At 38.0% G+C, this 27,137-nt stretch overlaps 1 protein-coding gene across 1 annotated transcript in view; it reads left to right on the top strand.

Annotated features, from left to right (window-relative positions):
* LOC136778025 (opioid-binding protein/cell adhesion molecule-like) overlaps window positions 1-27,137 on the top strand; it is a 1,000,824-nt gene that overhangs the window by 497,441 nt on the left and 476,246 nt on the right. The window contains exon 4 of the mRNA XM_066734634.1: window positions 24,520-24,742. Coding sequence (XP_066590731.1) covers window positions 24,520-24,742 — 223 coding nt within the window. The remainder of the gene's footprint in view (window positions 1-24,519; window positions 24,743-27,137) is intronic.

Here is a 27,137-nt window from a genome sequence, read left to right as displayed (position 1 = left end):
GTTTGTAAAATACAAAGATAAATTGAGGAAGGGAGCCTACTTCACATCGACACCGCATCGAGTTGCTAAAAGAGCAAAGAATTTTAGTAGTAGTGATGAAACTATTACGAATCCATCGGATTTCATGACCGACGACGAGTCTTCTATAACCGATTAATAGTCGCCCGATCTTGACACACTGCCGGATTCAAAAAAAAGTTTGCTAGATAAATTAAGTATTGATGAAAAGGAACCAGGCTTGTTACAATATGCCTTTAACCATAATCGATGACATCCTATCCCTGCCAAGTATATTAAATTACTTCTGAACGATAGGGAAAACTTGATTGATCGTGCTTTTGGACCTCGTTATGAAAAAGAACGACTGACGCTTGGTAGATGTAAATTTGATATTAGTCATGAAGGAGATATTATTCTCGATAAGACGCTATACACCGGTACAGTAGGTACTTATGAACTAGTTTTCATGAGAGAACCCAATCAAGCTATTATAAAACCCGACGATTTGGAACAATACAAGAGTATTCTCAATCAAACTAAGGTGCATAAACTGTTAAACGATAGTCTAAAACACACCAAGGGTAATAAAGGTGTAAAATATACAGAAATTATGAAACCATTGCTATTGGGAAAACCAATGTTACCGCCTAATCGGTTAACATCAACATCAGGCGCAAGAAAATCGTCAACATCTGACGCAAGTAATCCGTCAACATCAGGTGCAAGAAAAGCGTCAACATCAGCATCAAAAAAAAAGAAAAGAGAGTAAAGGTCTTATACGTGTCACCGAGGGACCAATCAACTACGTACATTGGAATGATCCGAATGAATTGATCGAACGTTTGAGACTTTTGATCGCATCGGTGGCTGCCGGTAATACGAGTCATCACAATGAGATACAGTCAATAATCGAAAAGTTGCGCGAGGAGGATCTTATCGTATAAAGAAAGTTGCACGTTATATTTTTACCTCAGTGTAATATCAACGTCTTTCGGTAACACGATGTAAAAAAAATTAAATGTGTGTTTCCTGTTGTTGTGAAATTTGCATTTGTTTAATATATATCGTAGACTGTATACTCTCGACATTACGAGCCATCAAAAATAGGAATAATAATAACGAGCAACAAGAGACTGATTGTTGAAAAAAAAGTGACAGTAGTGCATTTAATTTGAAATGTCGATAAATAAATTTGGAATTGGACTGGATGGTGAGCGTAGGAAACACTTTCACGAACCAAATTTAGAATATTTACTGCTTGAATTTAAATAATATTTGACAATGACATTGAATAAACATAATGAACAATTTGAGAAAAAGATGAATCAATATTTGCAAACAATGTATCAAAAATTTGCCGAGAAATTGAGTAAGCAAGATCTGATACTTGAAACACTTATCAATGGTAAATTCTAAAAATCTGTCTATTTAAAAAAAAATGAGCAAAGAAAAGACACAGTTGGTGGAGCAGCTCCATATATCGGCGAGGATAAATTTTCCACATAGAAGAGTCATCCTGAGCTGCTTCGACGATCTCTGGCAGGCCGATCTTGTTGATATGCGCAATTACGTCGATGCAGGGCACCAGTATATTCTCACTGTAATCCATACCCTCTTGAAATACGCTTGGTCGGTGGCATTAAAGACCAAGAGTGGCAGAGAAGTGACGACGGAAATGACGAGAATCCTAAAGACCGGCAGAAGACAGAAAAATTTACAGATCGACAATGGCAAGGAGTTTTACAACAGTGACGTTCAGGCGTTGATGAAGAAACGCGGAATAAATCACTACTCGACTTACAGCGTGATGAAAGCGTCGAGCGCTGGAATTGTACGTTGAAGACGGAAATGTGGAAACGATTTACGCTGAACGGCAATTACAAGTGGAGAGCTATGCTGCAAGAGTTGGTGGATGCGTACAATGCGCAAAAGCATCGTACCACGGGAATGCGTCACATGGATGTGAAACCCGAGTATGCAGATAAACTACTCAAGACAGTATACAGCAACATCAAGGCGGCAGGTCGTGCCAAGTTCAAAGTCGGCGATTTCGTACGAATTAGTAAATAAAGCAGATGTTCGCCAAAGGCTACACGCCAAATTGGACAACCGAAATATTCGAGGTGGCGAAAGTGCAGAGGACCAATCCCGCTACGTATCTCCTCAAGGATTCTAGGGGTACGGAACTGTTGGGTGGATTTTATGAATACGAGCTTTCGAAAACTATCAAGTTCGATGTGTATCTGGTGGAGAGAGTATTGTGCAGAAAGGGCGATAAAGGGTTTGTTAAGTGGCTGGGATTCGACAGGACGCACAATTCCTGGATAAATAAGAACAATGTTTTATAAGAACTATGATTTTTATTAAGATGTATCATTAAAAAAAATATATATTCTTAAAATAAAAACAATAAAGCGAATAATAAAAAGAATAAAGCGCAAACGATTTATTGTTAGCGAATAAATTTAAAGAAAAATTATTCTTTTAGAGTATAATGTCCCCAGGGTAGAGTCGTTACGGTGCAGGGTGTAACGAAACGCTTGTCGTCATACGGATTGAGGGTGACCTTTCTCTAACTGATCGAGAAAACGTGGTACAGCTTCGATCGAATTAAATTTTGATTGCGAAACTGTACGGTGAAATTATCCAAACAATCCTTGTATTCGTCAAATGTTATATTTCTAGCAATAACGTAACCTTTGACACCTTTGGCTTTTTTAACAATTCTCGCACATTCCTGCACCTTGAAATTATACATTTTAGCCGTCAGTCCTACGAACTCGCTCATGATACGACCATTGTTCTCATCCTTTATCAAACCAGGTATCCTTTTGTTGACGCGTGGCAAGTCATACTGATTATCGTCAGGATAATCGCTGGTGTCGAATCGCGCGAGATCGCGTTTCATGTACGAGTAAACGTCGTCGCACTCGACACTGTATATCAGACTGTCCGTGTCGGTATACATCGCTCTACATTTACTGCCGAATGTAGGAAGCATATAGTCATAGTGAAATTCATACAATCAAATTTTTGAAATATATAAAATACTTATTCCCACGTAAATGGGTTCATCAAATTTCGCGGACAATTTCGATAATTGAATCGCGACCATATTTTCATTGAAAATCGCGAGACTATGAAAATTCGGTTTGGGAATCAGGGTTTCCGCCCCGTATCTTCCTTCCCACTTGGTTGCGAGCCTCACGTCAACTCTATTCCTCACGTTCTCCATTGTTTTACCGAAAACTGCGTTGTTCATCAACTTGAAGACATTATTCTCAAATTCGTTAGTGGACGCGGTGCGCAAACGCGTGTTCAGCTCGATGTAATCGCGTAGCCAGTTGGACTGCTAAAACTTTAAACCGCAATGTATACGCTTTAGTACAAGTCCATTACGCATACATTATTGCAGAGCGCGATAATGTATTACGTAACGCGTCTTATCGTTTAAAGTAGCTAGCAGATTCTCTTGGCTCGCGCCTGGCATTTTCTCGCGCACCATGCAGAACGGTAGGTCCGCGTGTTTGTCGTGAAGCTCGCGCGGATATTCGAAAATATAACCCTCAGGGTGATCCGAGGGTATAGCGGAGACATCGAAATTGGCAGCGTCCTCGGTCCGTCGGAATCCATGGGTGGGCAGCGGCTGACACATTGCCCACCCATATAGATTGTTTACGTCGTAATACATGAGATATTTCGACGGTTCCGCCGAATCTTAGTCCCGCATGTACCGATTGTTGGCTCTCTTGTAACGATGGGAGCACTGACTCAAACCACCGCGTATACCGCGCTCTACGAATAGCAACATATCCACATCCGTGAAAAGCTCCAGCCTGATTCCCGTATACTTCAACATCGCGTCCCAGGTGAAGCCCTGAAGCGTATAATAATGAGCTGGATCCAAGTTATAATTTAGCATGCAACTATCGCGAAAACTTTCGAAAACGTCGGTCAACAATAGGACATCGGTCTTCAAGTACAGGTCACTGTACTCCCCAAGTGTGCGCATCTGGAATTTGGTCCATACCTCTACGGCATGATTGTATGCTTCCTCGCTGATATCGCTGTCGGTCAGTCTGTTGCGAAATGACTGGCGCGGTGGTAAAGACGTCTCTTCCAATCGAGCCGCACTATCTATATAGTCGTAAGGAAAAATACCTTTCCTCGTAAGCAAGTTGAACTGCTCGACGCTCAAGTCCGAAAATTGTGACCTCAAATTTGTCAGCTGAGATTACGCCAAGTACGAGCTCAATTTGTCCAGACTGGAGGCCATAAATTTGAACGAATCGATAAATCTCAGCCGTATATTATAATTTCGAAAATATTTGGTGATTGAAATGTATTTTTCTATATGTACAGGCAGCAGATATACCGATTCCTAGTACAAATTAGCAATCGTCTCGAGAATAAAATGCGAATAATAGCTGGGGAAAAATTGTGGAAAATCACTGGAATGACATGCAAATCTTTAACATTTAAATTACAATTATTGTGAACCGGTCCTCTGTATCTGCCGGTCTGATGATCGTGATCGCGAATTCGAAGTTGATTTGGAAGAAACGGCTTTTTGCATATATGACAATTGGGGTCATTATAGTGACGCGATCGTTCGTTAAGACTAAGATTACGCATGAGCATGATAGTCCCCAGTTTCTCGCTCGCTTTGCGCGCAATGACCTCGAGCTCGCGTACGAACCATTCGATGCAGTCGGCACCCCGATGAGCATCGTATCTCGAGAGTGGCGCATCGCGAGCACTTTTTAAATAATAGCCTACACTGATAGGTTCATGTTTCTGATAAATATTACTGCTGTTCGATTGTTCAACTTTTGATAATATGCACTCAAGATCTGCGTATACGACGAATGGCACTCGTTCCCCATTTTTCATATTTTTGAAGGAAACCCAGCGATCCTCGGACTCGCTCGGTAGCATCAAGCGGAGATTATCGTTGAGCTGCGCGCAATCCTGCTCATGCGACTTGAGCCTCTCCACTGTGCGAAAGTAGTGGAGACATCTACAAAAAAAAAATATAAAACATATGCAGTTATATATGTATCATTATTAATACATACCGATCGCATATATAATGTGCAATTTTGTTCTTGGTGAATTGGCTTCGCACCAGTCTCGAGAGATTCCTTTTGCACATAAAATGTGCAGCTCCCTGTTCATCGTTGACGATAAGAAGATTAGCATGCCTCGATCTCTTCTTCTTCGTCACCTGAAGTGGTACAATTCTGATTTTTGCGTCGGTATTTTGCTCTTCATTTTCCAAGGTAAAGATGTTGACCGACACGTCATTATCCGTCTCGAATTTCGGGATCTGTTTTAGCGTAGTCGGAAAGGTTATGCTACCGACGTTTAAAACCGTCTGAAAATGTGGATAAGAGGACGTACGATTTGGATGATCCCTAGATTTTGCCGGATAGAGTGATGTCGCCACGGACCACGCAAAACATGCATTATCACTGGTTTCCAAATTTATCAGAGCTTTCCTACTTGCGATAGCAGGTTGCAGAGTAATTCTACAACCCACTTGCCATGGGTTAAAACGATTAATGTTAACCAGTAAATAATGGATTTTTTGTAAAGCCCATCCATTATCGCTGGCTTGAAATTCACTTAATTTTTTTATAAAAAGGTCTAAAATATTTATCCTATACCAATCACTAACATTATCAGCTTTATACAATATTGCATTAGTCGTACTAATGTTTTTTTAATCACTATTGTCCTTGGAGATGAATTGTCCGTTAAATACACAATTAACCTTAACACTATTTGCACTAACAAATACCTTATCTATACGCACACGCACTAATACTTCCGCGTTTACTAAAAAATCCTTCGGCTCTATATAATTACTATTAAGTACCATACCGCTGCATATTCGACTTCGAAACGCCGAATCAAGCTCCTCCCAGATAAGTCCTTGTACGTCATTACTACAACCAGCACCTGATTTAATATAATTCAGTTCTCTTTGCGCTCGTAGCAATAGACACTTTATAGACGCGATTTCGGCGAAATTCTTTTGACGCATTCCAACGGGCAAAGCTCGATACGCGTTGTTCAATCGTCGAATATGCTCGCAATATTCCAGTACTCATGCATCGTATTCGTTCGAACTATTGATTGTAAAAAATTTTCTACGTAAATCAGTAGACATTTTTATTTCTTAAAAAAAAATAAAATTTAATGATTTGTCATACGGTAGACAACAATAAATTAATAATTCTGAATGCGTCTCTCGCGAAGAGTAACGCTAATATAGAGCGAATAGAAAATGGGAGTAGGGGTGATATACACATCCCATTGTTTCGTCCGAGATGCAGTCGATATTCTTAGATAAACATTGTTATCAATTTTTTCACAAAAGTCATTTATTTCTTTGATCATATACAGATTTCATATAATAGACATTTTGCAGTGAACATATACCATAATGGTTCATACACTTGGGTAACGGTGGTTCGAAATTCTTACTCCCTCTAAGACTAAAGTTACCCCACTCACACTACTTCGCATTATACAGAGGGTGAGGCAATTAAGCCGCCCCAGCGCCGAATGCTTGTTAGAATCGGCTATAGAGAGGCGAGGTGGGGGCCGCGAAGGGTCAAGCGCTGATTGACGAAGAATAGAAAGAGAGAGAAGCTGCACAGAGTGAGAGAACTATACGCTAACACGCGGATAGGCGTATCGCTACCTCTCTGTCACTCCTGATACTTTCTTTAAGCTACACTCGACGCTGTCTCCCTCCTCCCCTCTCTCTCTCGCACTTGCTGTGACGCTCTATGATTACATTTTCATAAATTTTCTTAAGCGATTTCGCGGTCGCTATCTTTTCCTCACCACCTTGCGGTAGATAGCGAAGCGCGTTTTTTTTAAAGTGGTTTCCCCGGTAGGCCTAGTCCACTGTGCAATTAGCATTTATAAATGCTCGAAATGCCTCCCTCTTTGTTTAACGCAGAGTTCGGCTGTTCGAGCAATGTCGCGCGTTGCGCGGTACACCATTTCTGGATCCAGTTTAATAACATTAAAAGTTGCGATAATTGCATCGCGTACCTCTCTTTATGATGTATCACGTTTATCCTCGACTTTCCTTTTAATATGGCCCCATAGAAAATAATCCAGTGGATTCAGATCTGGTGACCGCGGCGGCCAGGTGATTGGGCCACCACGACCTATCCATATCCGAGATTTGCGCATCTAATATGGAACGCACGCATATATGAAAATGTGCAGGAGCCCCATCGTGCTGGAAAATAATATTTTCCCGCACATCGAGAGGCACATCTTCGAGTAGCAATGGTAATTGCTTCCCAAGAAACCGTGCATACCTTTCGCCGTCTAAACTTTTCGGGAAAAAGAAAAGTCCAATTTAAATAAAATACAAACGATATTCATATAAATAATTAAATTTTTATAGTAGTTGGTTTTCTTAAGAATTCAAGAGAAAGTAAACCCACCACAGTGTTTCCAATTAAGCCTGCCCACACGTTGGTTGTCCAAAGGAATTGGAAGGCGCCAACCCTGACGGCGTGAGGATTCTCCGTGCTCCAATGCACGTAATTTTTGGGATTAAAAACACCGTTCGGCATAAAAGTCGATTCATCTGACCACAATATGCAATCAGAGAATCTCTCGTCTCTTCTTAATTGGGCCAGAAATCCTAGATGAAACACGCAAAAATAAACAAGCAGGCATTAAGCTAAAATTAATTTTTCTACAAATTTTAATTGGCATATTAACCAAGTTAATAATCTTACCTTCGCAAAAATTAACTCTTGGCTGAAAATCCCTGTCCAGCAATTGATGCACACGTTATAGGTGATATGGGTGATATCCATTTCTACGAAGTACCCGGCAAACTGTTCTCGTACTTGTTTGGCACATCCTTGATAGTTCGCGAACAGAGAATCACGGATTTTCCACCACTTTTTCCAATATACATTTGGATATAGTTTTGTCACTATTACGTTTCCTTTTAAACTCGTCCACCCTACCTGTCAGTCTAAAACGAAGGATAACTCGTAAAATGACCTTATGGTCAGGGTGTCGCCGTTGTGGATACCTCTCGCGGTATAATTTCACTGAACGTCTTGCAAATTCACCAGCAGTACTATGTGCGAAAACCATATCTACGTATTCTCTCCTTGAAAATCTAGTAAACTTTGGAGGAGCCATGCTTAACCACCTAATGGACGGACTAGAAGCAACTGCGAGGTATTGATATTCTTACATTAAAATATCAACATTAGGCGGCAAAAGATAAAGAATCGTTTTTGTCACCGCGTAAGCCCAGCAATGTCTTTGACGTACAACGGATAATTGTATTTGAATTGTTATTGAATGTTTTGATTCCTGTAAGTATCTGATGTTAGCCGTCAAAGACCTCGCTGGGCTTACGCGTTGACAAAAACAATTCTTTATCTTTTGCCGCCTAATGTTGATATTTTCATGTAAGAATATCAACACCTCGTAGTTGCTTCTAGTCCGTCCATTAGGTGGTTAAGCATGGCTCCTCCAAAGTTTCCTAGTTTTTCAAGGAGAGAATACGTAGATATGGTTTTCGCATATAGTGCTGCTGGTGAATTTGCAAGACGTGCAGTGAAATTATACCGTGAGAGGTATCCACAATGGCGACACCCTGACCATTAGGTATTTTACGAGTTATCCGTCGTTTTAGACTGACAGGTAGGGTGGACGATTTTAAAAGGGCACGTAATAGTGACAAAAATATATCCAAATGTATATTGGAAAAAGTGGTGGAAAATACGCGATCCTCTGTTCGCGAACTATGAAGGATGTGCCAAACAAGTACGAGAACAGTTTGCCGGGTACTTCATAGAAATGGATATCACCCATATCACCTACAACGTGTGCATCAATTGCTGGCCAGGGATTTTCAGCCAAGAGATAATTTTTGCGAAGGTAAGATTATTAACTTGGTTAATATGCCAATTAAAATTTGTAGAAAAATTAATTTTAGCTTAATGCTTGCTTGTTTATTTTTGCGTATTTCATCTAGGATTTCTTTCCCAATTAAGAAGAGACGAGAGATTCACTGATCGCATATTGTGGTCAGATGAATCGACTTCTACGCCGAACGGTGTTTCTAATCCCAAAAATTACATGCATTGGGGCACGGAGAATCCTCACGCCGTCAGGGTTGGCGCCTTCCAATTCCGTTGGACAATCAACGTGTGGGCAGGCTTAATTTGAAACACTGTGGTGGGTTTGCTTTCTCTTGAATTCTTAAGAAAACAACTATTATAAAAATTTAATTATTTATATGAATATCGTTTGTATTTTATTTAGATTCGGCCCTTCTTTTTCCCGAAAAGTTTAGTCGGCGAAAGGTATGCACGGTTTCTTGAGGTGCAATTACCATTGCTACTCGAAGATGTGCCTCTCGTTGTGCGGGAAAATATTATTTTGCAGCACGATGGAGCTCCTGCACATTTTCATATACGCGTGCGTTCCATATTACATGCGCAATTCCTGGATAGGTGGATGGGTCGTGGTGGCCCAATCACCTGGCCGCCGCGGTCACCAGATCTGAACCCACTGGATTATTTTCTATGGGGCCATATTAAAAGGAAAGTCGATGATAAACTTGATACCTCAGAAAGAGAGGTACGCGATTCAATTATCGCAGCTTTTAATGTTATGAAACTGGATCCAGAAATGGTGTACCGCGCATCGCGCGACATTGCTCAAAGAGCCGAACTCTGCGTTAAACGAAGAGGGAGGCATTTCGAGCACTTATAAATGCTAATTGCACAGTGGACTAGGCCTACCGGGGAAACCACTTAAAAAAAACGCGCTTAGCTATCTACCGCAAGGTGGCGAGAAAAAGATAGCGACCGCGAAATCACTTAAGAAAATTGATGAAAATGTAATCATAGAGCGTCACAGCTAGTGCGAGAGAGAGAGAGGAGGAGGGAGACAGCGTCGAGTGTAGCTTAGAGAAAGTATCAGGAGTGACAGAGAGGTAGCGATACGCCTATCCGCGTGTTAGCGTATAGTTCTCTCTAACTCTGTACAGCTTCTCTCTCTTTCTATTCTTCGCCAATCAGCGCTTGACCCTTCGCGGCCCCCACCTCGCCTCTCCATAGCCGATTCTAACATGCATTCGGCGCTGGGGCGGCTTAAGTGCCTCACTCTGTATATTTTCTAAGTTGCAAATTTTTTTCAACCAATCATATTTCTTCCGTCCTTCCACGAAAATAGAATCCTCCTCCTCCTCGTATGACGTTACATACTTTCTTATTACATCTTTATACTTGTAATAAGGTGAATGACCGTCGATCCAATTGAATCCATGGCGATTAAGATACAGCCAACTTTAAGAAAAAAAATTATATACAGAACATTATATTTTTTATCGTTTAAAAAAAAAGACTTACTCATTCTGTTCTCTCTCGAGATCACTCAACTAAGATTCTTGAAATAGTGGTGAATATACATTATGATACACTTCATTATCACGCAACACCGCAAATTCTTTAACTATAAAACTTTTGTCGGTCAATACAAAACCTTGAAAACCAACGAATTTCGGTGTTATTATCGTCAGTCGCTCGATGCAATACTGAACGTTTTTTTTTCGAATTTAAGAAATTTCTTTTTCCCCTCCATCACGGGGACAGATATGCTAAACGTATTATAATTCATTGTTTTTTTTTTTGGGAGATGATAATTTGTGCGAAACAGTGCCCCAAGTTAGCTCCGAACCTGTGGTCAGAAAGGAAGGTCTTATTCTAGAATAAAATATTCAAGGCCGAGGTAATAGGTAAAAGTGTTTTTTATTCAAATAATTAAAAAATATACAAACGTTTACAAAGTATTTTTATGTACAAGAAAAACCGTGATATTTACAATGGCGAAGGCCTAGGGAATTTGCTGCCGTTAAATTCCAGGGAATTTCTTTTCGCAGAAGATTCCCTAGAACCCCAAGACTCAAAATTCCCCAGGAGGTACGCGGACTTAAGCCTCCTCGGGACTGGACAATTTCCCTGGGTTGTTCCCCAGCAAAATCTCCAGCCGAGGAGAAAGGCAAAGGTGGAGAAGAGGTGTTAGGGAAGGGGAAGTCCCCTTACCCTGCAGCCTACCGCTCCACAAGCTATAGTGGCTCCGAGCCACCCCAACCCCTAGGGTGAATTCTACCCCTCCCGTTACCCGACTCTATCGAGAGCCCTGGATGTGAGGGTCGGAACACTGGGTCCGAGGTAGTCCTCGGAGGCAGTGTGGAGGGGAAGGAGAGGGTTTAATTCCTCCCGGGAAGTCCCCGGAGAAATCTCCCTTTAGGAGGGAGGAAATGCCGCAGAGGGGAAGTCCCCTCTTGGTAGGCAGTGGGTAGTGGGTGATACTTACCAAAGTATGCTCCCAATGAGTTCGCCAGTGGAGGCGCTCTTAGATGGCCGTGGAGGCGCTGCCGATGAGGCGTCAAAAAGTGCCGATGAAGGCTTCGGAAACTGCTGCTGTTGCTGCTGCTACGCAGGCTGTCGAGCGAGTTTGGGGTGCGATGAGTCCTTATCAAGGACCCATCTATATAGTTCCGCGGCACGAAACTTGCCAGCGAGAGAGCTGCTCGTGGCGCTGGCCACCTAGTGGCCAGGCGCGCAAGCTGTGCCGCGGCCGCGACGCGCCAGGGCCAGTAGACGCGCAAGCGCGCCGCGGTGAGAGATAGAGTGAGATAGATGTAGCGGCTATACGCTGATGGTATAGCCGTCCCCTGTGAACGCAATAGAGATAGGGAGATATCGCAGAAAATGTGGAATCTACTTCTCAGCATTTTTGCTCCTCCCGATCTCGAACATAATTTTAATAATTTTTTTCGCATTGTGATTGTGATTTATAGGTTCATCACAGTATAATACAATAGGAAAAAAAAATATTTTACGGAGATTATGCAGAGGGAATATCTCTCTTTGATTAAGAAAGAATGGACTCCTTAACAATTGTAACTTTATATTGTAAAGAAACGATAAAGTCTTTCTCTCGACGGAGATATTTATTCGGAGGCTTCATTGCAGTTTTTTTCTTCGTCGAGAATAGCGCGAGCGCAACAATGCATAGAATAACTCACATAATGGATATAGAAGGTTTCTTAGTTTATAAAAAAGAACATAAATATAAAGATATAGCTATAATTGATTTAACATGTAACCAAATTTCTTACGCATCTTTTCGTTTACGTGACACTATGAACAACCTTAGTGAGAAAGACAAAAAAACTGTGTGGTATTTGCTCAATATGGTGCATGGTATAAAATACAGTGATACGAGATTCGAGAAATACGAGCAGGGGTATGTTGAAGATTTTATTAAAGATTGCTTAACCTGCGAGAATCCCGTAGTAGCCTACAAGGGAGGGAATATTGAAAAAAATATATTGAATAGGATGAATGTGGAAAATATTAATTTAGAAGTATATGGTTGTCCTAAGTTTAAGGATTTAAGTAAATTATATGATTTTGAAAAAAAACGTGTAATTTACACGTTCGAGAGAAGAACTTGGACAATGAACGTATCCACTGTCCGTACGAGGGGTGTCAGTTTTTGCCAAGTGGATAAAAGCAAAACTGTGATTCTTTCAAACTTGTCGAAAAAAAAACTAATTAGAGAAATAAAGAGGAGAAAACAAGTCCTCAAAGCTTCATTGAATCTTATACCGTCGTTGGTGCTGGATACTGTAAGAAAAAAATGAACTGCGAAAAGTGTAAATTAATCATGATTCAAGAGGATATTGTTCCTCTTTCACCCACTCTTCCCAGAGAATTGACAGAGGAATACGTCAATCGAATTAACGATTTTTTCTATCGTTACTTCGAAGAGTATGAACGGAAAATGCATCATTATTTGCATAAAAACTGCAAATATTTATTTTATAATATTTTTTTTACATTTTCATAATTTTTTTACTTTTTTTTTGGTAAAGTAAAAGAGGAAGAAGAGGAACAGACTAAGGAAGATATTGATTCGGAGAAGATTAAGGAAGAAAAGGAAGAAGTGGAGGAGGAAAAAGATATGGAGTCAAAGCAGACTAAGAGGGAAGAAGAGGAGCCACCACATTTCTTTTTCTTTTACTATTAAATTTTTTATAGAATAGTTTTTAAAAAAACATGAAAAAGAAAGTAGAGGTTAAATAAAATCGAAACAAAAAAAATTATTGAAAAAATATTATTGTAAATATTCCCCTTCCTATTTCACCTGGAGTAAACGGAAAGAAAGCTAATGCGTCTTGATTAAGAGATGTAACTCAATCTAAAGTAGAGATAGATAAGGATTATACGTACTGTTAATATTGAAAGGAGAGCAATCTCGACTTCAGTAGTGCTTCTGACTGTATACGAAATGGATTCCAACAAAAAAAAATCAGTTTGCCAGACAAAAAGTTGACATTATTCGACATTAAACAAACAGGATTGCCTGTAGCAATCGTAAAGCCATATAGGGTTTACCGCAGACCCTTGTACAAGAGCTGACACCGCAGTTAGTTGTACCAAGTAGATGGAGACCTCAGCAGCAGCATCAATCACTTCGTAGGCCTTTAAATGCACCGCTGCAGCCTGCTGTTGCTGCTGCTGCTGGTGCTGCTGCTACTGTTGCTGCTGCTGATGCTGCTGCTGATGCTGCTGCTGCTGCCGATCATCATCATCCTATACCACGTCTTGTACACTGTGCAATTTGCGGTCACGTGATCATAGGGATCGTGATTGCATTTAACAGCCACAACCATCACCATCACCAATCGGTAAGAAAAGTTTAAACTCTTCTAACATTAAGTACTTCATGAAATTAAAAGTTAAGACTAATAATAAATCATTTTCAATTTTTTAATCGCAGATGCTGCTGCAGTTTAGGAGTAATATTATTGTTATTTTTATTATTATGTGTATAATATTATTAATATTAAAAATTGTAACGAAGTTCCCCGTTACGTATACGAGATACCGAATAAAGAACATAAAAGCTACCGAACAGTGGATATTATTAATCCCTACGTTACCGACTCGTGAGATAGGCTCACGAGTGGATTATAGCTAACGTCAAGGATAGACCCCGTTGACAGGCAGAGGCCCGGATGAAAAGACCGGCGCTCCAGTAAACGATGTCCAGGTTGTCCAGAGAGGTAAGGCAGGGCCATGCCAACCAACCCAGGCAACCTGAGATAAGGAGAAGCGGCCTCGGAGAGTCCTAAAACAATGACAGTGTCTATAAGTCCCCACGAGGAGGGGAAATAGATCATCGAGTCTGGCTTGAACGCTGGTTACGCGCGTCAAGCAGACTGCGCGAATGTCGTGCGCAGACTGCCATAGCAGGCAGTCGGAACGCGACCATGGGATTGTGCTGATGTGTCCGTGCGTGCTGGTGAGCGCGTGACGCGGCACTCGGACAGCCATGGGTCGGTTCGCGTACGTGAGGCGTGTGCTATAGGCCAGCCTGCACGTACGTCACGACTGGATACCGGCCAATGCATAGTGGGTTGTGCAGGGGCGTAGTTAGCCCGTTGGAATGTGTCCCGGTGCTCTCCGTAATCCCATAGGCTTGCGCTATGGCTGGACGGGCCGTGAACATTGCCTCCGTGGTGGTCCGCTCCTGGCAAAACTCTATGCTTTGGCAATTGATACCGCATGTTCCCGCACTCCTCACCACCACCTGTGTGTGGGTGGTGAGGAAGAAATGTATGCCCCTCAGCAGGCAGGTCTGCGAGGCTCGGACTTCCGTAAGGAACCCTCCCCTCTCTCCACGACCTAGCATACTGAGCGACCCTGGCTACCGCTACCGTCCATATGCATGGCCGCAGGGCCGTATAAGATGCATAAAGAATGGGGTCTAAGGACCCAACTGATAATGTAGGGTTGTTGGCCACCCAACTGACCAACTGGCGCCCTGATACCGATAGAAAAGGACGGGCGAAGGTAATGGGAAAACCCGTAGTGTGAGTGGCCCCTCACACTGACGGAAATACCGTTACAAAATATATAAATCTTAATTAAAAATTCCAACGATCGTATAACTCTCTTTTAACAATTCGTAACCCCCATCCCTCTGCTCCTCACCCTTGAAATCGCGCAAAAAATGATAAAACAATATTATTAACGGTCGTCGTATCAGGATGCTAGTCAAAATATTGAGATCATCTAAAGTATGGACGAAGTAGTAGTAGAAGATGAAGATAGCAGTGAGATGGAAGAGGAGGATAATAACGTGTTGTTAGCTATTGTGAGGAGGCGAAAGCTAGTACGTATTGATAGAGAAAAGGATAATACGTATTGTTAATATATTTCGTATTGAGCTTACATCTCTTTCATTCTCAGTCTACCGAGTTTGCTTGACGTAATAGTTTCTACAAAAAAAAAAAAAAAAAAAAAATGGGTGTAATTAAATTCTACAGATTATTTCCTGAACAAAATATTGATAACATTCTAAATATGGATAAATCAGTGGAGGAAGAAGAAGAAGAAGTAGATTTAGAAGAAGATTAGTGTGAAATGGAAGACGAGGAAAACAACGTGTTGACAGCAATTGTTAGGATGCTGAGGAAAAAGCTTCAGCGGCAACAATCCCCATCAAATATCCAGTCCGATGGGGATAATAACGATGATCATGATCGTCTATCAGATTTTAGTAGTGAAATGGAGTGGGAGGGTATCAATATGGAGCAAGAACTTTCTCCAGAAAACATAATACGGTTCGACGAGGATGCTAACGTTCTCCAGCTCCTGTCTGATTCATTTACGGAGACTACCCACAATGGGTAAGAATCGATGAATAAAAAACAATTTTTTTAGAGCGAGTGCTTGGATAAGAAGTATAATAATAATAAATCTTTTTCCTTATTTTTTTCTCGTAGATGATACCGCTCCTGCTGCTACTGTCACTACAATCTGCCGCTATTTACTTAGAAGAACCAATCAAAATGATGCCAAAATTTTTTTTCTCAGTATTTATTTTTTTGTATAAATAAAACCTTCAAAATAATTCAATGAATCATAATCATAAAAAATTATACTCTCATTTTTTTAACCTTACAAATCAGAATTTGCTTTTAGAGGTACAAAAAAAGTATACGAGGATGCTAGTAGGTCTCTATTGACATTCTCTTTCACTGCGTTCCACTTCTCGGAAAGAAAGCTAATACGTTTTGATATAGAGAAGACTAATATGTATTGATAAAGAGGAAATAAAGGCATCAGATTAACTAAAAAATACGTGCGTAATCGGTCAGTTCATATTTCATTGGAAGATCGTTTTGCATCTACGCGACTAGTGATGATAAATCTTGAGATCATTTTAACGCTAGCAACGGTAGTGAAAAGAACCATGTGGAGTGATATACCAAAGAAGCAAAACGACGATTTGTGGGACAATGAGGAGGTGGTGGAAGAAATGGAGTTTGATCCAGATTTAGCCGCTTTAGTTGAGCAAATTATGGAAATAACGGATGAAATGGAAGGACAAATGGAGGAAGAAGACGAAGGAGAGGAAGGACATGAAGAGGCGGCAGAACCCTAAAAATCGCGTGGTTATTTTTATAAGTATACTTGCTTTGTAAAAAAAAATAGCTATTACTATGTGAAAAAGAAAAGTAACAACATGTTTTCAAATATGTCTCAGGTGAGAAATGTGGCTACGCAAACCAAGATAGAAGTACGAGCAGTAGCAACGGAAATAACAACACACGCAGAGCCCCATGAAGAAGTTTGCAGGCACAGCCCGGCTTTCTCGCTGCAGATCAGAGTTGCCAAGTGTAGTACTTTCGTTACTACCGTAGTACTAAAAGCGACATATCCTATAGCGTATTACTATTTTAGGTACTACGCTATAGTCGCTGCTGATACTACTGGTCGGCGGAAATACGTCAGAGAGTAGAGACTGTAGAGGGGCCGCAATATACAGGGTGTTTCACGTAAGGCGCCCCAGCTCGAAAAGAAAACTTAGAGCGCATGGTGGGTGCAGATGCATCTAATTGGCCGCGGTTGGAGAGAGAGAGAGAGAGAGAGAGAGTCAGAGAAAGAGGACAAGAGTTGACCAAAGATGACTGGTGTGAGCGGGGAAGGGAGGGGCAGCGATACGCTAGGCGTATCGTATACCAATGTATAGCTCTTTCCTTCTCCAATTATTCTTTCTTTCTTGATCCTCGAGCGGGACAGGGATGGGACAGCAATACGCTAGGCGTATCGTCTAGTAAAGGATAGCTCTATCCTTCTCCACGTTATTCCTTCTCTCTCCCTCCGCGGCCAATTAGATGCATCTGCCCCCACCATGCGCTCTGAGTCCTCATTTCGAGCTGGGGTGCCTTACGTGAAACACCCTGTAGATATTTCTAATTACTATATAAAAAATGGCAGCACATAATATGTCAAAATACATAATGCATGGTCCGTGAGCCAAGACAAATGTTAGTATTATTGTATCATACCACAATAAAGTATTGTAAAGAAATAAAGAGTAAGTGACAGTTTTAATTTTACTGACAGCTGATATACTGATGGTGTAAGTGAATAAATAAAGTGACGAAATTTGTAAACTGTACATAAAAATAATTTTTAAAAGTATATAAAGGACTTAATATTTTAGATAAGTATAACAATAAATTTTATAATATAAAATGTAAGATATATATATTTTGTGGTACTTTGTGGGATTTTATTTCAGATTAAATTATAGTAATGTGTGTTTACTGTATCACTGCTGAGGATGAAGCTATGTGGATCGAACATTAAAAAAAAAGAATAGATTCACCATAATGTGGTTACTGTGTCATCGCTGAGGATCAAACTGTGATAATTGAGATGAATATTAAAATAAAGAAGCTGACAGATTAGATATATAATATAAAATGTAAGATATTTTACAGTACTTTGTGGGATTTTATTTAAAGTTAATATATGTAAAATAAAATTTTTGTTTTCTTTTTACAATTGTATCTATATTAATTACTATATGTTACAATCTCTTAAAATTAAGCCTCTGCTTTTATTAGCAAACTAATAGTTCCACACGGCAGTGATGCCAGAATCAAGCTTTTAGCAACAAAAATGAAGATAAGCGCTAGCCAGCAGCAGTATAGAAAATTTGAAGGGAAGCGGTACAAACACAGCTATGCCTGGTCAGCATAGGTGTGATTTGGACTTCAGGCAACATTGGCTTTAGAAGAAAAGCAACTACCGCTAACCGTGACATTTTTACGTGTCATCCGTGTGAAGTGGTGCTGCGTTTACCTAAAAACTCAAAGCAAATAAAAATGCTTTTCCTAAATTGATTTTTAATTTTTATAAAATGGCCAATGTAGCCATTAATTAATTAGATTTGGTAATAAATGCAGAAAATGCGTTTTATTATAACAAATGAGTTGAGGTAAAATAAACTCAATGTTTTTATATTAATCTGTTAACAAATGCATTTTTTCATTTATTAATGAGTCCAACAAATTAATGGTTATTAAAAAAAAAATGAAAAAATTTTAAACATCACCAAGACTCGAACCCGAGCCCACCGAATGACAAACGGCAACCTTACAGCCTGCGTTATACAGCGCTCACTTGATGTACCAAGAGCAAAACAGCCTTTTAATGACTGACTACAATTCTTTCATTAATTCGTCATAATGATCAAGAATTAGCTGTAATAATAAATACATCTATCTACACAGCATTATTGTACTAAATTTATTGTTTTTAAATTGAAGCATACATTTTGCATGAAGATATGATAATATAAGGGTAACCATTCAGTACTCTAAATACATTAAACCTTTCATATGCTCATCTATCATAAATTATACCATTACACGTATAACATATATTATAATATTATTTAATTAATTTATGACAATGGAGTATATGAGCAGCTTAATGTATTTAGAGTACTGAATGGTTACCATTAAACTATCCTATCTGCATGCAAAATGTATGCTTCAAATTAAAAACATAATAAATTTAGTGCAATAATGATGTGTTTATAAATGTATTTATTATTACAGCCAATTCTTGATCGTTTATGACGAGTTAATGAAAGAATTGTATTCAGTCGTTAAAAGACTGTATTGCTCTTGGTATAGCAAGCGAGCGCTGTAGCGCAGGCGGTAAGGTTTCCGTTTGTCATGCGGTAAGCTCGGGTTCGAGTCTTGGTGAAGTTTAAAATTTTTTTTTTCATTACAAGGAATTTTTTTTTTAATAACCATTAACTTATTGGACTCAATAATAAATAAAAAAATGCATTTGTTAACAGATTAATATAAAAACATTGAGTTTATTTTACCTCAACTCATTTGTTATAATAAAACGCATTTTTTGTATTTATTACCAAATCTAATTAATTAATGGCTACATTTGACCATTTTATAAAAATTAAAAATCAATTTAGGAAAAGCATTTTTATTTTATTTATTCACTTATACCATAAGTATCTCAGCTGTCAGATAGATCAAAGCTGTCACTACTCTTTATTTCTTTATTACAATTTATTTTTCCGTATACTAACATTTGTCTTCATTCACGCCGTTCACGGTGACAGGCAGTGAATATAATATATATAATTTTTGATATAAATTACGTTCTGCATTTAAGATGGCGACTGACGTATTTCCGCTGGCAGTATAATTTGTGCAGTCTGCATTCCTTATATCAAAATTCACTTACTATAGAGCGTAGTACTATTCAAGATGGCGGACTTGGCAATGCTGCTGCAGATTGTTAGGAAAAAAAAATTATTCGAAATGTGTCTTAGTTACGAGTGAGAGAAAAAACAAAACAAAAACTGAAGGTTGTGAAAAGTGAAAAATATGTATTTTAAATATTCCCATAATCTTCGTGTATTTATAATTAAGTCATTAACCGTTCCCTCAATCCCTATCATAATAATAATAATAATTGTAATGTCACGTGTTTAATTTTCCTCCACCACCAGAGGTGTCACGTGCTTAATTTTCCCCCACCACCAAAGAGTGGGGGGGGGGGGGGAATCCCCCCTTCCCCCTCCGCTAAGGAGTGGGGGCAATTCCCCTACCTCCCCTCCCCCCGCAGAACTCCCGAACCTTCGCCATCCGGTCCCAGAATCCCCTTAACCACACTACTCAGTATATATGCCATATAAATATATTGTTTAGCTAAATCATCTCATCTCTGTCAGCCATGCTTGTTTTCGTGTTAATAACGATTGATCGGTTTCTATATATAAGCTAATTGAAAAAAAATAGATTGCAATAGAAATAATAAATTATCCCAAACACAAGTTTTGACTTGCTTTTTTTTAATTCTACAGCTTTTAAAAATATTTTCGGTAATGTTGCAGTTATTTTTTGAAGCCAGAACTGTTAATGTCATTATGGTTTACAAATAGATACAAAAAATATTTTTTTTATTATAAAAAGACATACTATAAATAAATATGTATATGAATATAATCGATATTTTCTTCTGTAAATTGAAAATAATAGAGAAAGCTTCTATCGCTTTAATAGGTGACTTTGCCTTTGAGTAACCGAATAATTATCGTAGCGCAGATGATAAGGCGCTTGCCTAGTATCTCCGCGGGTTCGGGTTCGATTCCCGTAGATTCATGCAAAATTTTTCAATTTTGTTTAATTATAATTTTTTTTCATTGTCATTAACCTACTACATTCAACTATAAATTTAAAAAATGAAATCTTTTTAACAATAACACATAACGCATGAGTCATAACAAAATTTATTAAGTGTTATTTTTTATGATCCACTTCTTTATTTATTATAATATGTAATAAGTCACAAATGGTGCTTATAAATATTTCATCATGATACATTGAGTTTGACCAGTTTTTATCAGAACTGGCCGACAAAGTTTGTTTCAACTAGCTCGGCTGGGCTCCTTGGTCGAACCAGCAAAAATCGAGTGCGAGAAAGAGAAGTCCGAGAAAACTATATTGCTTTCTCTCGTACTCGAAATATACCGAAGCTAAACGACTGAGACCGAAACATGCACGTACCGCAGTAATGGTATGCGTGAGCGTTTAGAGATGCAGTGGTGGTGTACTCTCACGAATGCTTCAGTAGCTCTACGTTTTGGTGAGTTTGTGGAGGCATAGTGAGAGAGAATTTTAGACCCAGACTGGCTTTACTGATCCAATGGCCTCACGGTCAATCGAAAGAGAATTCGAGATCCGAGTAGCCTAGAAGTAAGAATTAGGAAGAGAGAACCGATGAAACTATACCGCTCTTGTGCTTGCACCCAAAGTGAACCGATGTCTAACGAAGGTAGTCGAAACACAGAAATGCCGAATGGCAGTGTGGGTAATTAGTATTTCGCTTTTTTCCGCTAGGAGTGCAAGTGGGCATCTAATAGTTAGCTGCGTCTCCGCTAGGAGTGCAAAGATCTCACTGATGACGGATGCATGCATGCATACCAGTTTGGTGGACGTAGTGGGGAGAGGGATTTCCAAAGAGTTACCAACATTGTATTAAATGTATTTTATTTTGAGAACTTTAGCAAATTTAAAAGCCATTTTTCTCAATAAAGTTGGAGATATATCATAAAAGGATTTACAGGAGTCTAATATATTTTGTTTTATCTGTTTTTCTTGATTCTCAGTAAAATCCGGGTAACAACCACTTCTTAATAGCTTCTTTAGTCCAAGTTCAGCTTGTTTGCCTAGGGTAGTTTTAAGAATTCCATACTTTACAGCTGCTTTTCGAATCGAAAATGAACCATGTTTGACATCATCTGAATCGAACCGTATATCTTCAAGGCTATATTGTCTCACAGTTATTTTAATGTATTTTCGTGGTAACTGAAATTGAGGATTTAGGTATATGAATAACATAAGTAATGCTAACTTAGTCGAAACCGAATAATATTATAAAATGTTTTGCGAAGGGATAATTGCAAACGCGTTCCAAATTACCTGTCAAGAATTATTCTCAATTACACGAAATTACAAAATGAAACTAAATATACAATAATTAAAAATGGAATTTACGAATGTTATCTCTGTCATATATAAGTATAATGCTCACCTTTAACATATATATACAGCATTTGAAATACAGGGTGTAATGAAACGACCGCATTTTCTCGTAACTGAATGTTCGGGGCGACAACCCGAGTGCATGTGTAAAATTTTGTTCGAATCGTTCAAGGGGTGTAAAAGTTATTTCCATTTAAAAATTACCCTCTTTTGGTCCTTTTCGAACGGCTTTAACGGGATCCCTCACGCCTACTTTACCGACAGTTCAAGTCAATAAACAATTAGTTTAATAAAAGTCAAATGCGAAGCAAATTGAAAAAACGGACTTCTTTATGACAAGATGCCAGTTATAACGAGTCAATCGAGTTTAAAAAAACTCAAATTGGATGAAGAATAACGCTGTACCACTGTCCCGCTTTCTTGAAGAGGGGTCACTTGTGGTTATTTCCACTTCAAGAAAGCGGGACAGTGGTACAGCGTTATTCTTCATCCGATTTGAGTTTTTTTAAACTCGATTGACTCGTTATAACTGGCATCTTGTCATAAAGAAGCTCGTTTTTTCAATTTGCTTCGCATTTGACTTTTATTAAACTAATTGTTTTTTGACTTGAACTGTCGGTAAAGTAGGCATAAGGGATCCTGTTAACTGCATAATAGAAAGTGGAGAAAGTGAAAAACAATTGATCAACACCCCGCTAGAATGTAAAAATGACCAATAGCGCACAATAATACATTTGCTATTTATTTCTATAATCTGATTATTAGATTAATTTAAAAAATAGAAAAATCCTTTTCATTATACAATTCCAATTCAATTGAGAAGAAGTATCATTGACTGAATTGATGGAAAGAGCGAGTTGACGTAATGAAAAGAAAAGTATCAGAAGCTAAGATGTAAAGAGTGTACTAAAGTTAACACAAGTAATGCATGAATGCGTTCTCTTTCTGCTGACGAAATTGAAGAGAATGATTTAAGATCAATAAATAAATATTGAGAAACTTAATCTTATCCATTTAATGTGCTCCAAGTTCTTTTAAATTGGAGCTTTGGAAAAGCATCAAACTGGCTCCTCGATGATTTTCAGAAAGCACACTACCACTGATTTTGCACTTGAAGACTCGCGTATTTAAACAAATTAGATATTAACCTACGTTTCTTCAAAACACTGGTTAATTTGAAACTTTTGAACTGTTTGAAGTAGGCTGATAAAGAAAGGTCGTAATGATTATTCTTTCTCTCTATGTCTCTCTCTTCGACCTATTTCAAACAGTTGAAAAGTTAAAAATTAACCAGTGTTTTGAAGAAACGTAGGTTAATATCTAATTTGTTTAAATTGGCGAGTCTTTAATTGCAATATCAGTGGTAGTGTGCTTTCTGAAAATCATCGAGGAGCCAGTTTGATGCTTTTCCAAAGCACCGATTTAAAAGAACTTGGAGCACATTAAATGGGTAAGTTTAATTTTCTCAATATTTATTTATTAATCTTAAATCATTCTCTTCAGTTTCGTCGGCAGAAAGAGAACGCATTCATGCATTGCTTGTGTTAATTTTTTAGTACACTCTTTACACCTTAGCTTCTGATAATTTTCTTTTCATTACGTCAACTCGCTCTTTCCATCAATTAAGTCAATGATACTTGTTCTCAATTGAATTGGAATTGTAATGAAAAGGATTTTGATATTTCTTAAATTAATCTAATAACCAGATTATAGAAATTAATATCAAATGTATTATTATGCGCTATCGATCATTTTTACATTCGAGCGAGGTGTTCAACAATTGTTTTTTCACTTTCTCCACTTTCCATTGTGCAGTCAAAGTCGTTCGAAAAGGACCAAAAAAGGGTGATTTTTAAATGGAAATAACTTTTAAACCTCTTGACCGATTCGAATGAAACGTTACACGTACACTCGGGTTGTCGCCCTGAACCTTCAGTTACGAGAAAATGCGGTCGTTCCGTTACACCCTGTATAAATAAAATTCAGACACAAATAAGGTATTATCATCTAAAGTTATATATCGATAAAATTAGATGGAAACTAACTAAATATTTTAAATGAGCTTATACACTGATTACGAAGGCAGTTTTTCGCTTACAACTCTGTTTACACTGAGAGGTCATTTAAATAAATATATTATACTAGCGGTTACCATGAAATTACTATAGATATAATATATTGAACACAGTTCTTTATTACCCCGCACATTCTCAAATATCCCACCTTCCCCTACATAAAGAACATTAAATGTTCGTGCTCTCGAATTATTAATCATTTTTCATTTCTTATTGAACTTTAATTGTCTGTGGTTACTTATTTCATAACTTAGCGCAGTCAGCATTTTTGAAAAATATGTAAGGGCGCAAAATTTCTTCATATAGCAATTAATTAGCCAATATATAAATAGAACTCATTAAACACCAGTTTCGTTCGTTGATTTCAAATGGCTGTACAACATTAACAGACGTTATTTTCCTAACTTTATTATTCCGCTACATGTTTAATATATAATTAACTACTTTGAAATCATTAGCTTTTCTATGTTCTTTTTCCAGATGACCCTTCAAGTCTCCTGGGTCAGACACCGAGACATTCACCTTCTTACTATTGGCCGTTACACATACACAAACGACCAGCGGTTTAGAGCAATTCACAATGTACATACAGATGATTGGACGCTCCAGATAAAATATCCGCAACACCGAGACAGTGGAATTTATGAGTGTCAGGTTTCGACGACTCCACACATGAGCCATTTTGTACATTTAAATGTAATTGGTAAGTTTTACTACAGTTTCTCTCCTTATATCTGAAAAGCACTGTAATGTAAAAGTACGTACAATTTGCTTGATCATTTGATTAAAATTTCTCAACTGTTCAAAATAGAATTAGGAATCCCAAAAGGTTCTAATAGCAGCACTTGATACTTTTATTCGCAGCTATCAAAATGCATATAGAAATATAGGAGGAAGAAGAATACAGATGTGTGCTTTATCACCACAATGTAAAATATTAGGTAAAGGGGGGGGAGGCAGAGTCTTTTTCATCGGACTTAAGATGTTTAAATTTTTTTAATTAAAAATTTTCATCTACATACGTTGAAAATATTTACAATATTATAGTTTCAATTTCGATATTAAAATATTTATTCGACCAGTGCATGTCAAGATGGAAAAACATAGAGCAGTACATGGCTGTTCGTACATGAATATTAATCTGTTAACCGGGCAAGATGCATAAATGCGTCAGGCGTAAACAATATCGGGTACGGGTAGTACATATGAATACGTCTTCGAAAATTAATTTGCGCCCTGGAACGGACGGGACGTATATTTGCGATCGACTATGATAATACGTCATTCATGCGTGTCTCGACATAAAATTAATATGCGTATGGAATCAGTACAATTTCGCTAGAACTCCCTAGTTAACAAGTTAAAGAAACAGCAACATAAAGGAAAATATTATATATAACCAACAGAGTCAATTATTAAATACAATCAATAAATTATACACAAACTTCACTGAAAATTAATATTTGTGTCTGTACGTAGACGCTCTCAATATAGAAAAAAGTCCAAAACAAGCATTTGTTAGAAATCGACGGATGAAATGACTTAGAGGTCTGGGTTACAATTGTTACTTATAACAAAAGCACTTGAGTCAGATCACCTATCATCGGGAAGCCCCCATGAACTCCAGGTTCTTTAACTCATCAACAGACAGTTATGTGAACTCGACAGTTGGCTCTTCTGCCAAAACCAAACCTCTTCTGAATGGGTGACATTTGTTTGTAAAAATCCTAATGAACTCCAAAGAAATCAGATTACTTACTTAATTCTTAAGGCACTGATACGGGATTTTGCTTTGGAATCCAAAATACCCTCCAAAGAGCGTATAAGGTTATCACAAAACTGCTAGGTTATCAAGAGACACGGTAGTGTCTCGACGGTAAGTACATACACTGCCGGTCAAAAGTTTAAGACCTCTTGAGAAATTTGGTTCAAAAACAGTCACTTCTTTAAATGCGCATAGCTTCATAATGAAAAAAAATCAAAATACCGTTGGATAGATGATGAAATTCTACAAATAGTGCAATTAGCTCAATGCACGTAAATCGTGTAATTATCTAATTACAATTAGATAAAAATGCTACTGAAATCAATATTTGTATTTTTTCGTTACGTCAATTCTACATGTTGTAGCACTTGCAATAATTGTAGAAATTTTGTGAAACCTTGGTGGCATAAATTTCATATCTTCAGCTTTAATTTTAGACATCAAACGTAACGATATTCATTGTATTTCCTTATTTTCATAACGTTTTTCTGAGTAATGTCGAGAAAAATTTTTTGACAAAAAAACAGCTGCCCAGCATTTGAAACAATTTCAGATCAAAAAACTCGTCGGTATTAAACGACCTATTCAACTTGTTTCATATTGCACTTTCATTCAATTAAAAGAAATATGATAATTGTAAATGTCAGAATTAATAAAATAGACTTGTGTGGTTACTAATTACTCTACTTTTGTTGATTTAACTTAGAAATTAATGGTGCTTTGAGTAATTTGAATAAAATTGCAATATGAAACAAGTAGAATAGGTCATTCAATACAGACGGATTCTTCGATCTGAAATTGTTTCAAATACTTGGGCAGTTGTTTTTTGGTCAAAAATTTTTCTCCGCATTACTCAGATAAACGTTACAAAAATAAGGAAATACAATGAATATCGTTATGTTTGATGGCTCAAATTAAAGCTGAAACTTTGAACTTTGTGCCCCCAAAGTTTCACATAATTACTACAACCATTGCAAGTGCTGCAACAAATTGAATTGACGTAACGAAAGTTTTAAGATTTTAAATTTAGCAGTATTTTTATTTAATTATAATTTGATAACTATACGTTTTACGTGCATTGGGCTAATTCTTCTATATGTAGAATTTCATCAGCTTTCCGACGGTTTTTTAAATTTTGTTATATCTTTCCTCATTGTGAAGCTGTATAAGATTTCACTTATTTTATTAGTTCAGGAAATCTTTCTTTCTTCACATAGTCATATGCAATGTATTCGGGATATATTAAATAAAAATACCACTTTATTAAGTGGAAAAGCACTAGGCACAAAAACCACTTTTTATTTTATTAAGTATAAAGGTATCACACAAATAT

Source organism: Prorops nasuta, unplaced genomic scaffold (assembly GCF_024137725.1).
Source record: "Prorops nasuta isolate Cenicafe-Biocafe unplaced genomic scaffold, Cenicafe_Pnas_1.2 PNAS00013, whole genome shotgun sequence".
Taxonomy (NCBI): domain Eukaryota; kingdom Metazoa; phylum Arthropoda; class Insecta; order Hymenoptera; family Bethylidae; genus Prorops; species Prorops nasuta.
This window is presented reverse-complemented; position numbering and strand designations above follow the sequence as displayed.